Genomic DNA, 14,026 nt, shown 5'->3' with positions numbered 1-14,026 from the left:
AGAATGAAAAAAGAAACAAACATTTTTCTTAAAACACACTTTAAAGTTTAAAGAATGAGAATGAATAAAGAAAAGATCTCAACTTACACAGGTCTGATGGCCCAGCCTAAAAAGCCACTAATTTATTAGTATATTTGGCCAAATTTAACAGTTGATATATGCTGATATGCACGGCCAAAACATCAGATGTAAATACCGGCAAAAATGTTGATATCTGCCGATACCGATATTTGGCTTTTGTTTTGCTAATGTCTGGCCGATAATATCGTGTATCCCTACTTTTGAACTAAAATCGGCAGATACTGATGTCCTCCCCTGCATGCAATTCAATCAAAAGACATGCAAAGTTACATTAGCTATTTATGGCACAAGGACATTGCAGTCGAGCAACATCTCCACCAAACGTCTGCGTCCTAACAGCATGCGAACGTCACATTTCATTCAAACATCTCACACTTGCTGTCTACGCTGTATCTGATATCTTATGCTTTGCTCTGCAAATTTCAGTCCTGCAGGTGTCAGAGCTTCTTTTTTTTTTTTTTTTTAAGTAATGGTATTTCATCTGGCATCATGGCAGCCTGAGTTTGCGTCTGATTTATGGCAATGACAAGGTCCCTGGAACATTTTTTTGCGGTAATTTCTGCTTAAAGTTCCTAAATTTTTGGCAGCTTTTTAAAAAAATTGCAGAAAAGTCTCAGTGATTGGACAAAATTGCAATGCCGTACAGAATTCCCAAGACATGACTGAATTTGTGTTTACAGCTGTAATCACAATTTTGCAACTCCCTGGAGCAACTGATTACAGACAAAACCATAACTCAATCTAAGCAGCCTTGGACTTTTCTTACTGTTGCTGCGGTGGTCTGGATTTTGTTTGATTTTCACCATAACATCAATGATTCTGGTACCATGACAGCTCGTCTCTGAGCTCTGCTGTCCCTCCTGTTGTTGTGTTTGTGTTTTTAACAGCATGTCTGTGTGCAGCATGCGTCTGGAGCTCACTCACCGCTATCAGGGTGCTGTTCCTGCTCTGCTCTGCCGCCGTCCCGCCGCTCTCCCCGTGCTCCGTGCTGCCTCCTCCTCCGCTACCCGGCGCTCTCTGTCCGGCCTGGTCTGCGCTGGTCTGGGGTTGCCGGTGCTTGTTGGACCGCTTGGCTTTGGCTTGCAGGCAGCGCTGGTGCAGGGCGAAGGTCTGCTGCCTCTCCAGCTCCAGCCGTTCCAGCGTGGCGTTCTCGTAGCGGCTCTCGCAGCTGTTGTGATGCTGCCGGAAGAGCTCGATCCTCCGGCGGAGCCTCTCCATCACCGCGCTGTGTCGCGGTGTAACAAAATCCGCCATCATCAATACAGACTTGTAGTAAACTCCCAGCTCAGGTTGCTCAGGTCCATAAAATGCTGAATTAGGCTCTTTTTCACTCTGGGCGTCTATACACCCCCCCTCGCCCTTTACAAAGACTCGTGTGCTGGCTCCATGCAGGCGACCTTTGTCTTGCTAATGGCCTTCACTCACTGCCGGAGAGGAAAATGAAGGTTTTTGGGTGCATTTTTACTCACTTAAACCCAAGAGTTAACTCTGAACCTCATCAAATACAACAGCTCTTTTAAGTTGCTGTGTAAATCAGAGGAGTCTTGTTTGAGCCACATTTCACCTGAGTTAACCCCAACCCAAAAACACAAGCATCCTATCTGTACAACACTAATGCATGGATTTATGTCCCTTCAGGGCTCCTGTACATGCTAACACAATAATGGTGACATCTTTAAGATACTTTAGTTTAAACGTGAGTTTAGCACTGTTTCAGGATCAAAGATGAATCTGCAAGACTTTTAATTTCCAATTAAATCTTGTAAGTTTGATGAATTGTAGCAGGATCCCTGTTAACGTTAAGGTGACTTTCTTTGGCTTTATTATTTTATACAAATGCTGAATAAATGGGCAGATCACATTTTGACTCAAATGTTCAAAAACTGAATGGAATTTCTGGTAAATGACAGATATGTTTTTAACATGGTGTGCCATTAAGGTCCATTCAAGTGTCTTTGTCACTCTACAAATATCTCTACAAATGTTAAGATGGAAAAGTTATAGTTAAGGCTGGGCAATCAGGATGAAAAATTTAATCTCAATATTTTTCTTAGCTGATATAAACCTCAATAATTTATTTAGAGATATGACTAATGGTTGTCAGCATGAACACAACCTCACTACTATCATTTTTGCAACTACTTTTGAGACCATTTTGACATCTTAATGCAATTTTCTGCCTTTTTACCCATTCTCATCTCTGTCTCTGCTCAATTTTTCCAATTTTTTTCCACTTTAACCCATTTTCACTTAACCAGTCAATTTTGCAACTTGTTTGCCACTTTAAGCCCATGTTTTCCCATATTGAACTCATTTTGTTGCACATTTTAACCATTTTTTACCACTGTTTCTGCTGATTTTTGCCTTTTCTTACCACTCTAATCTGTTATAGCCAATTTATAACCCCCTATAAACTGATATTATGACGATAATACTGTGCATGCCTAATGAAAACCCTTCTGTTAAAGGATAAAATTAAGTATTAGAACTTATTAGAACTTGTTACCTTGGAGCAGTGGTTCCCAGTGACCCCAGGTGGGTTGTGAGACATCCTTAAAATGAGTTTTATTTAAAGTTAAACCAGTTATTAAGTGATATCTGTGCTTAAACATTAGTACTAGGGATGCACGATATTGGGTTTTTGCTGATATCTGATATGACGATACTTACAGATTCATTTTAGCCGATACCAATATCAATACCGATATTTAAATACCCTTTTCGGACAAAAAATGTCAGTCCTTTTGGACACTTCAAGGTTGGAGGGTGACCAAGAAAACAATTCCGAGTCCTTAAAAACACTTTCAAGTTTAAAGAATGAGGATAAATAAAGAAAAAGATCTCGCCTGACATAGGTCTGTTGGTTCAGACTAAAACTTCACTAATTTATTAGTATATATGGACAAAATTTACAGTCGATATATGATGAAATACACAGGCAAAATATCAGATGTAAATATCGGCAGAAATTTTGATATCTGCCGATACTGATATTTGCCTTTTTAAGCTAATACCTGCCGATACCGATACCAGACCGATAATATTGTGCATCCTAATTAGTACCTGGTACAAAAATGCCCTCACATCTGTAGTTTTACATAATGATTCATGCAAACCCTTACACTTTAATCACCTCCAGGGATGGTGGGGTTACCCGGTCCTGTGGGCCATTATTTTCAGGGTCACAGGATGGAAAGTTTGGGAACCCCTGCCATAGACTGTCTTACAAGTACTGATATGTAAAAGCAGGTCAGTTTAACCAAGTCTGGCAGTGGTAATTCAAATGTACTGGTCCTGATGTGTCTGCCATTATTTTACAAGGAGTTTCTTGAGTCTGTGATAGGTGTAACTGCATCCATCTGAGTGGTTTGTTTTGTTACGCTGGCTTGTCACCATTTATACTTGTTGGTTTATGGCATTGCGTCTATATGCGCTATTTTAGAAATTGAGAAAATTGTATAAACCGATTGAAAATAATATACATATTTAATTACAATCATAATATTAGGAAAAATGAATCTCAATTAGTTTATTTTCTCATTTTCAATCATAATCATAAATCGATCAGCCCTTACTCTAATGAATCTTTGGGGGAAAAATATGTTTTCTTACCCTAAATCTTGTTTGAAAATACATCAATATAGCTAAAATATATATATATATATATATTTCCCAGCCCTAGTTACTCTGATATAATTTTGTAGAAAAAGACCTCGTTGCTTCCTAAAGGCAGTGGATAAGGAGGTGGTTAAAAGATCTCTGATTTAACTTCAGTGAAAATGACTATAAATAAATACTGAGTAAATTTTTTAGAACAGAACCCAAACCAGCGTTTGGATTGCTTTCCCTGCACTCCAGTGCTCATTCATGTAATTGATTTAACCCCGATCAAATACACAAAAAGCCCTTTTACCCCTGATGTGTTGTAACAAACCAAAGCCTGCTCCTTGTCCTGCTCACATCATATTTTCCATTTTTAATCAATGAAACAGTGTTAGAGCTCTCTCACCATCAAACTCAGCCCGTTGGGCTAAGTAAGTTAGCACATTCCTCCACTCTAAATCAAAGTTGTAGCGTCGAAAATTCCTCAAAAACTACCAAAAAATGCGTTTTAAATTACATTATTCTGGTCTACTACTCTCAAGCTTCGTATTTACCTTCCATTCTAATACAGAAAAATATCTTTCACTGCACTGGAGCACCGTGACTTCTCTAAAACTTTATTTTGTTTAAGTACATGTAGTTAGCCTGTTTAGCATAGCAAGAGCTAACTGGCTAGCAACTTCACTTCTTCAGTTCTTTCTGATGTATCTCAGGCATTATTTTTGAAAACATTAAACATGTACAAACGGGAAATTAAACTACGTGTATTCCCAGATAATTAAAGCTTAGAAGGATAAAAATATACTTACTGTGAAAGTGTTGCTCTCCGCTCTTCTACAGCATCTGTCTACAAACAGCTGATCCTCCGCCTCCTGCTAGCCGTTAGCCGCTAGCTGCTAAGTAACACTGTGTTTTCAGATAGACGGGCTAACGATCGGCTAGCTGGCTAACAGGCTAGCCCGAAACATTTAAATAAAGCATCATACTTTAAAGTTCTCTCCTCCGAGGCAACGGCGCCGATAATCCCACCCTGGCCGAGACCAAGTGAATCTATCTCCGGTTTAAGCTCGGATAACGGGTTAGTGAGTTAGAACGGGCTAACTCATTCCCTCTGTGCTGTTTCTATTGTTTTCCAGCGGACAGGCAGGTCTACGCCGCCATCTTGGAAACTTTCTCTTTTTTTTCCCTCAGCGAGAGGGGGAATGTCCCTGCTCCCGCCTCGCTCTTGATTGACAGCGGTGTCGGCCAATAGGGAGTCGGAATAGGAAACTAACTGTTTCAAAAGTTTGGTGTAACGGGGAATTACGAAAAATCAGTCTGGATAAACGGAGAATTATTGATCAATGATAAACAAACGTCGAGTGTTTCTAATAATGGTGATTAATATCTAAAATTAATGCTGTTACTGAGACAAGAGGCGGGGAACAATGTGTCCGTGCCCACGCCTCTACGAATGACTGACAGAACCCTTGAATAGCCAGGGGCCCGCCCACTTCCGGGTTAGCTTCGCTTCCAGTAGTAGTCCATTTATTCATTTACCTACCTGTTTACGTTCTTATTCTCTTTAATGTTATTTTCTATTTATGTTTCAATCAATTCATTCTCTCAAGCATTCATTTAATCTTGGTATAAGTTTAGTCCTGACATGAAATGGAAATGAATACATAAATTAAAATAAGACGTATTTTACAATTTTAACAACTATGCAGTCATTTTTATTAAATGTAAAAGGAAAAAAAAATCAAGAACATAATTCGATTTAATTCAGACAGTCAAATATCCAATATCAAAGTCTGGTTTCATCTCCTACAAAGTGAAAAATTTAAAGATTTTTTTCTGTTTTAATCTTTATAATTGAACAAAAACCTAAAATCCATTATCTCTAAATATTTGAATATTGTGGCAATTCACACAGGTTTCCTGAGACTTCATTCTGTCAATCTTGTTCAGTTCACACAACCACAACCATGAGGAAGACTGTTGACCTGACAAATGTCCAGACGACAGTCATTGAAATCCTTCAGTAAGGTAAGCCACAGAAGGTCACTGCTGAAATGTTGGGCTGCATCAAAGCAGATTCATGGAGATGTGAGTGGGTCAAACAAAGAGAGAAAAAAGGATGTTACATTGCCAGCGTTCTTTTTTTCAGTCGTCTTTTTTAGATCAGAAAGTAAAAACTATGTAAAGAAAAATTACTGTTCATCATTTTTAGAATTATTTTTTGAAAACAAAACAGAAAGCAAAAAACAAAGAAATGAAAAACAATTCATTTTATGTTTTCCAATTTTTGATTTCCAATTAAAAATAAATCTGTCTGCAAGGATCAACGTCAGCGTATTTTCAGACGGTTGAGAGGAGTCTCAGCAATCTGGAGAAACCTGTTGTTCCATTTTTTTCTATTAAAATTAAATAAAATAAAATTAAATAAAAAAAACTTTTTTGTGTGTGTCTGAATGACTGCCTTGGGGAAAGGAAATCATGTGACCCAATGGAAAAGATAAATATTTCAAAATAAAATCCTCCATTTAACCCTCGCTCCCTTGTAATTTTAAGCATGGTTGAGGTCAGTATGTCCAGAAATAGGACATGCAGGCAAGTGTTAATAAAAGAATAATTTTTCAACATTTTTTTTTACTTTCACTGCTTCAAATCTCTTCGACAACTTCAACCCTGACCACTAAAAAGAAAATTCAATGTTACACCCTTTCCAGCCAGTTATTGTACACCATGCCTATGACTTGAATTCAGTGAGATAGCGTCCATGCTAAACAGACGAGTCTATCAGAGCGTAAAACACGCCAGTTTTACCATCCTTTTCTCCAGCCTCGTCCTCTACCAAATCATGTGCGAATGCATTTGTTCATGTTAGGTTTATTTTATGTACAGGCATAAAATATCTGAGGATAGATGTAGGATATGAATCACGAAGACACGCATTTCCACCTCTAACCAAAATGTGACCGCGATTACGCTCATTTCATATCTAGTGGCACAAATCATTTTATTTAATTCTGATGATGTTTAGTGGATGAAATAGCACTTCAAACACTGAGCCCATGGAAGAAATCCTGCATGTGCGTTGCTGAAGGGGTTAAAATGGTGCGCTGGCACTATCTGCTGGATCACTGTGGAATGGTGGAATTTAGATCCCTGGTGATGGAGTGACTGCATAGAAAAGGTTGCTGTATGTTGTTTTGGTGTCGTAGACACACAGTCAAAAAACGTGTTTTTAATGGAAGTCTATTGTCCAGTTTTTGGACAAACAAGGATGGATGGAGCTATTTGGCATCAGTAGAGTTCTATGGGCGACACTTTTTTTTTTTTTTTTTTTTTTAATGAAGAAAAATAACTTTGGCCAAATTTGATGCCTCAGTCTATAAAAATGTGACTATCAACTCAAAGTAATGATGATAAAAATGAACAGTGTCCTCAAAATGGACATACTAGGATCCGAGGGTTAAAATAGAAGCTTACATAGCCATCACAATATTGTTTCTGATTGGTATTTGTGGGTTTTTATTTGTAAAAATAATTCTATCAAATTCAAATCTTTCTACCAAAAAATACTAAAAGGGGTCCAGTTTCCTTTATTCATATTTCCCCTTTTTTACTTCCAATAAAAAAAATTAGTAAAACATGTTAATGCCCCAGTAAATTTACAGTTAAGATTATTTTTAATGGACGAAGTCAAAAGGTCTATTATTATACTGCAAAACCCAAAGGATGGATACGAAGGCTTTTATTTTGAAATGTTCACCTTTCCCATTGGGTCACATGATTTCCTTTTCCTCAAGTCTTTAAATAAAATCATTAAAAAAAAGGAATAAACAGATTTTTTAAAAAATGAATAATTTAACCCATTTTTTAATGTTGTTTTGTGACTATAACGGGAAAAAGACTGAGGGTGTTTTTTTTCATTTTAGTGAAAAACAAAACAAAAAACAGAATAACATGAGGTCCTCTGGATTTCTGAGGGTGGATTTAAACAGGAAATGGAGCTGTCTGAAAGTACACAGACAGGTCAAGGGGAGGTTCTCCATGTATTTCTTTCCCATTTCTAACCTGTCATTCGAAAACGGCTCGTTTCTATATTTTGGATTTCTCATTCCAAATTAAAAATCCACTGGCCGTAAACGACCCTCACCCTCTTCCTCTGTTTGTCTCCCATGTTTCCATCCTAAAGCTGACAGAGAATTAAAAACGTTTCTTCAAATGAAACATCAGTGCCATCTTGAGTTGAAATCAGACAAACAACCCAGTAGCTGCTTTTCCATTTGGCCTTTTTATTCATCAAAACAAACGTCGACTGCATGTCTACAACCACACACAGGTCGGGCTCCATCGTCACAGTTTGTCCAGTCAGCGTTGGACCATTATCTCAGCAGGTCCACCTCCCTACATCGTGTGTACATCAGAAACAGGCTGGGCCAACCATTACACTTAGTTCAAACACAAACAAGAATAAAAAATAGAGTTACAGAATCGTGTAAAATTTCACCAGCAGATACAGTGTTCAGTCTACGGAGTCTGTTAGCTAGGCAGCTTCGATCCGACGCACAGGCCGAGATGAGAAAAATAACTAAAAAAGTAGGAAGACGAAGGGTTGGCTGAAAAATCCTCGATGGGAATGTAACGCTGCCGCTTTAAAACAAACCTAAACTTCAACTTTAGAGCAACTGAAGCACAAAATCATCTAGAAGCAGCAGCCAAAACTTTACAAGCTTCATCTAAGAGAGGGGAAAAAAAGGGTTAAACATGGAAGCAAGAAGGCCCAGATCTGAACACACCCACAGCCAAATATTCCACTTGACCCCCGCCAAAACCCATCAGCCAATCACAGCAGAGCTCCCGTTATCGTCAGGAAGAGAGCCAATCCTCACCCAACAGAGAAAAACGTTTAACAGATGTTTAACAGCTTGCAAACGTACATATGAGACATCAGGACAAAAACGGACATTAACAGGATACAGGAGCACACTGATACACATAATCTGATTTTATCACACATTTCAGACTCACAGAACCAGGTTTTATTTCAGATATTACATCAACTCTCCACACGGTGCATTCAGCCCTCAGTATTCTGATCCTTTCATGGTTTTACTGATAAGAACAAAGAGCCCATTAATTCAGATTTTAAAGCCAAGATGAGGGAAACTCAGATTTTTATCTTGTGTTTCACAATGATCATAAAATCCTTCAGAGAATTCAACAGAAGTAAGAAAATTAACATTTGTCCTGATGGCAGCACTAGAGAAATAAAAGGCCAAAAATCACTAAAACATACCTGCAATTCAGACCAGCTACACGTGACGCTACTGATTCTTGGTTTAAATAATCCTCGACTGTGGCATCAGTCTGATTTTACTGCTCCTAATTGGAGTCAGAGCCTCACTGATCTGAAAACATTAATATCAGACTGTTTTCTAAAGATTCCAGATCAGGCAGTATCAGACTTTATCTGTAGTCACATTTGGTCCTCAGTTTCTGTGAGATCTCGTCTGTGGAATCAGAACACAGCTGTTCTCATGGTCTAGTCTGTGCATTCAGAGGATTATAATGTTAAAATTTAGCTGAAACTCTCCTCACAGCTGTGGTCTCCCACAGTTATTAAGATCTGCTCAGTTTAGAAAATCCTCCAGCGTGCAGCCAGGCTAGATTGTACAAACATGGCGATGTTTTGGCACCAATGCGTTGGGAGTTTGCTTGGAAATAAAAACAACAAAGTTCCCAGTATTTGGTGCTGAGGACTTCTGCTGTCGTATCAAGGTACCAAAATGGTTTGATTTAAGCAGAATCATATGGAAGTTCACCATTCTGGTATTATGATAACCCTAGAGTTGAGAGCAGCCATTTTTCCTCCTTTTGTCAAACATTTTCAGAGGATTGCCACGCTAAAAATAAACTAAACTGTCCTTATGTCAGTGGTCTTCCATGTTTTTAAAACTGGTCCGGTGTGTAAACGGCTAAAGGAGATGAGGCTTTACCCGGCAGCAGCAGCAGATGACAGTGAAAATCAGGCTGAGATTTTACCTGTAGTTAATCATGAAAACACCAACAATCACTACTATTAATGTACTTTAAAATGCATTGTCTATTTTTGACAGTATTAGCCGTAATTATACGGACATGCAGAAGTTTTAGGCATGAACGTTTCCCCACGGGGATGATGTGAGAAACAAAACCCAACATTTTGGGAATCTCCAGCATTTAAAACTGCCTTAACTGTGAATTTTTTCCATCTTAACTCGAGATCCTATTTCTTAGCCTTCTCAGAGATTCCAGCAGCATCTCGCCGTCCCTGTCTTGACCATTTCAGAAAAATAGAAAACGTCTCAGGTTCATGACTGAGATCTGTGATGTGGTTCAAAGCTAAGGAATAGCTCATAATCAGACCGACAAATATATTTAAAAGGTTAAGAATGAACGCAGACGCTCAAGTGCCATCTCTTTTAAACATGGGGGTTTAATGGATTCAGGATCCAAGCATCTGATTGGTGGAGGCGTTGCGGTGTAGCAGGTGGACAGTTGAGAGGTTAAGCGCCTGAGTTTTTCCCTTAGTGCCTTTTTCTTTTCATATGGGGTCGATGAAAGAGGGACTGGGTGTCCGTCCGCCTGCTGACGCCATGAGTACGGAGTCTGAATAAAGACGACGGAAGCTAAACTCAGGAAACAAACTTCGACAGGAAGTGAAGCTGTAGGGAGGATGAGCCGCCGTCACTTTTGGTCAGACGTAAATGAGATGATGCCGAGAATTCAAAATGCAAAGGAGGTAAAGTCCTCGAATGTCTTTAGTGTTAACCTTATTTTCCAAAGAAATCATTTTAACGTTTGCATAAAAGCTTCTGCTGCTGCCGGCCATGGCCGCCATGACACCAAACCTCTGATGGAGAAACAGGGAAAAAGAAACTATCACCATTAACAAATGCCTGAAACTCTCCTCTAGCTGTTTTAGCTCTAACGCTCTCTTCTGCCACCATCAGGACAAAAGCTCAGTAGAAACACTCATCCAGCATCGCTAACATGAAGCTAACTGTTTAACACTTAAATTACAAAAATGGAAAACAAAGAAAATGTGTTATCAGCTAGAGTGTTCCCAGTTCATCTCTTTAAAACGTTAGCATGAGGCTAATCCCTAAATCCATGGCTACTTTAGGATGCTTGCTAGCTAGCTGGCTAGTTTGTAAAGTATAAAAAGGAGAGAAAACTGTTAGTATGTGAATTAGCTTCTTCTAATTAGCTAGTTGTTAATGGTTTGTGGGCCTGGTAGCAGCCTGGTGTTACACTAGTTAGCAGTTTAGCGTCTCAGAACGACGACCACATGGGAGGTTTATCACTTAGCCCTTTAAAGAAAACGTCCACCAGGATCCCAAATGTTTGGATGTTGATCAGCATGTTGGCAGACTGGAGTGAAATCAGAGGGTCAGTGTAGTTTACAGATTTTTATATTTGAAATGACAAATCTAAAACCATGAGATTAGCTGTTTACGGTTCAAAATACGAAAGACAAATGCAGAATTCCCGCCCTCGGCTCCTTCAGGAAGTTCACATTAAAATCAGAATCAAGAAAAACATTTTGTTTTCTAAAAAGAAATGTAAAAGTGAAAAACTGTTTTTCAGCTCGTTGTTTTTGGATAAAAAAGGAAGATCGAACACTGGTGATGTAACAACCTCATTCATTTCTTTTTGGAAAAAAAAACAAAAAAAAACAACAGGAACCAAAAAAGCAGAAAACAAAATTAGTTTCATTTTTTTGATTCTCATTTCTGCCTGACAGAACGAGGGCAGGATATTCAGCCTTTATTTCATATCTTTAAGCTGGTGGTTCTCAACTGGTCCAACCTCAGGACCCACCAGTCTGTCTTAGGACAGTTTAGTTAATCAAATTTGATGTCGTTTGCAGCATAACTGGACCAAAACACCTGGTATAAACAAGAAAAGGGACAAAACTGACAAATTCTTTCCCCATCATTATGTGTCAATTGCTGTGTGTTTTCCAGAGAACTTGTTGAATTACTTCATTATCATGGGAAAAGTAGCCATTTATTTCCAAAGGAGGAGGTAAATTAGTTGAAATATTGATCACACATTTAAAGTTACCCAGTTTCATAGTAAAATGGGTAAAATAAATGGTATGTCCAATAAGGACTTCAGGAATTTTACAACCATTTTTTCCAGACACCTTGTCGCGACCCATTGAAAACAGCTCCATGACCCACTTTTGGGTCCTGACCTGTCAGTTGAGAACCGCTGCTTTAAACAGGTCTTAGTTTTAGATTTCTCCTTTCTAAACAAAACTGCATCAGCAGTAAAATACACTGACCTTCTATTATAGCCGTTTTATAGCAGAAAAGTGAGGACAGACTTTCTGAGCTATTTCGCCAACCTTTTAGGAGATTAACCGCTTAGCAAGAAAAGTAAAGGACAACGCTTCCCACAAGGTTAGCATTAGAGAGTGTATAGCGGACTTACAAGAGTCAAAGGTAGATGACATTTTGCTACGTAGCAAAATTACTACCAAGATTTCATGGGCTAATTAGCCACATTTCTGGCAAGTATTTTCCTCAGGCTTTCTAGTTTGAGGCTCTTAAGACTCCAAGAAAGCTAGTGTTGGAATATTAATCATTCATGATAGTTAGCAGCTGCTGTTAGCCTAAATCAAGCTCTGCTTACTTAAAAATAGAGACGCTAACTTTAGCGGCTACCTCAGATTAGCCTGTCCAAAGACAACATTTCTGAAGAACGTGGCAAACGTACAAAGATATTTATTCTCACATGGTTGAATTGATGCACTGGCTGTTAGCAGAGCTACATGTTATGTTTTTAAGTCAGCTCCAAATTACAAACTCAAAGATATGTCAGCGCTCCTCACAGGGGAATTTTAGCCCAAAGCTAGAACAGTGAAAGAGGGAGGTGCACTGTCCTTATTACGCTAAATGGCTAGTTGCTAGCCTGGAAAAACAAATTTTTGTAAAGTTTGTAACAAAATCTGCTCGCTAACCAACCTTCCACTGGTAGGATATCTGGCAGATTTTGTTGGTTGGTTGCTGGATAATTATGACTGCAGGTAGCCTAGTTAGCACCCTCACTGATAGTAGAAACCAGGAGCCTAAAACTGGCAAGCTAGTTGCTGCTAATAGTCGTTCTGTTTAGGAGGGTTTGAACTGTCTTACTAAACAGGCTATTTAACCAGACTTTCTCAGTGTTTGTGGTTATCCTGGCCAGCTGACTGGCTGGTTAATTCCCCGGTTATCTGAGGTTAATGCTATCTGCTCATGGCTAAATCAAAAAAGCTAATTAGCAATCTGTATTAGCTAACAGAGGCTACATCAGATTGTAGGAAAACGAGCCGGTTTTATCCATCTGTCAGGGAACTTATTAGCATGTAGCAGAGAGTTAGTTAGCAGGCTGTTGACTGGGCAGGGCATTGCTAGCTCAGGATGGCGCATGTGCGTCAGACAGGATGGGACGTCCTGTGGGTTCGAGTCTGCTCTGGTGTTGTAAAGGAATGATGCAGGAAGTTTTAGTTAATCTCTTTCAGAAACAAAAATCCTTTTAATAAACCGAACTAACTCAGTCCTGTTCATACTGGAATCATCTTCATCAGGCGTCCATATCGGAGGTCTTGATTTGTTTCCTGCTGGCTTCACTGCTTCAAACAGGTTCATTCAGGCTCACTGCCTCGGAGCAGAGGAGGACAAGAGGAGGGGGGGGCGGGGGGGGGAGATAATCTAGAGGGGGGAGAGGGGGGAGGTGTTCAGGGTGTCAGAGATATCAGTCCCTTCTGACCTTCCTGTTCCTGGGGGATCTCCGCAGAACGTCGTCCTCCGACTTCTATGAGAGGAGAGGAAAGGAGAGATTAGACCTAGACACACTAAAGATGCTCAAAAACAAAACATCAACACGACGATAGAGGTTTCATGATAGAATCAGAGATAGAGTAGGATGACAAGGCAGGAGAATAAACTTAGAAACAAACTATCAAACAGCATAAACAGATCTGTCCACGGAATTATCGGGGACGCTGACAAACCCAGAGAATGGTCCCAGATAAACCCAGAGAATGGACCCAGATAAACCCAGAGAATGGACCCAGATAAACCCAGAGAATGGTCCCAGATAAACCCAGAGAATGGACCCAGATAAACCCAGAGAATGGACCCTGATAAACCCAGAGAATGGTCCCAGATAAACCCAGAGAATGGCCCCTGATAAACCCAGAGAACGGGCCCCTGATAAACCCAGAGAACGGACCCCTGATAAACCCAGAGAACGGGCCCCTGATAAACCCAGAGAACGGGCCCCTGATAAACCCAGAGAACGGACCCTGATAAACCCAGAG

General features: G+C 39.5%; 2 protein-coding genes across 3 annotated transcripts in view; both read right to left on the bottom strand.

Annotated features, from left to right (window-relative positions):
• The window catches only part of maml1 (mastermind-like transcriptional coactivator 1), a 47,822-nt gene extending 42,976 nt beyond the window's left edge, over positions 1-4,846 (bottom strand). Inside the window, exons 1-2 of one of the 2 annotated variants that reach the window (XM_041797370.1) lie at positions 4,494-4,846; positions 1,006-1,505 (exon numbers count right to left, since the gene is read on the bottom strand). In XM_041797370.1, the coding sequence (XP_041653304.1) occupies positions 1,006-1,338 (333 nt within the window). In that variant the 5' untranslated portion in view covers positions 1,339-1,505; positions 4,494-4,846. The remainder of the gene's footprint in view (positions 1-1,005; positions 1,506-4,493) is intronic. The other variant, XM_041797371.1, reaches the window with a different exon arrangement.
• A 3,101-nt stretch (positions 4,847-7,947) lies between these two features.
• The window catches only part of canx (calnexin), a 30,110-nt gene continuing 24,031 nt past the window's right edge, over positions 7,948-14,026 (bottom strand). Inside the window, exon 15 of the mRNA XM_041797045.1 lies at positions 7,948-13,518. Coding sequence (XP_041652979.1) covers positions 13,459-13,518 — 60 coding nt within the window. The 3' untranslated portion in view covers positions 7,948-13,458. The remainder of the gene's footprint in view (positions 13,519-14,026) is intronic.

This window comes from Cheilinus undulatus, linkage group 10 (genome assembly GCF_018320785.1).
Source record: "Cheilinus undulatus linkage group 10, ASM1832078v1, whole genome shotgun sequence".
NCBI lineage: Eukaryota > Metazoa > Chordata > Actinopteri > Labriformes > Labridae > Cheilinus > Cheilinus undulatus.
This window is presented reverse-complemented; position numbering and strand designations above follow the sequence as displayed.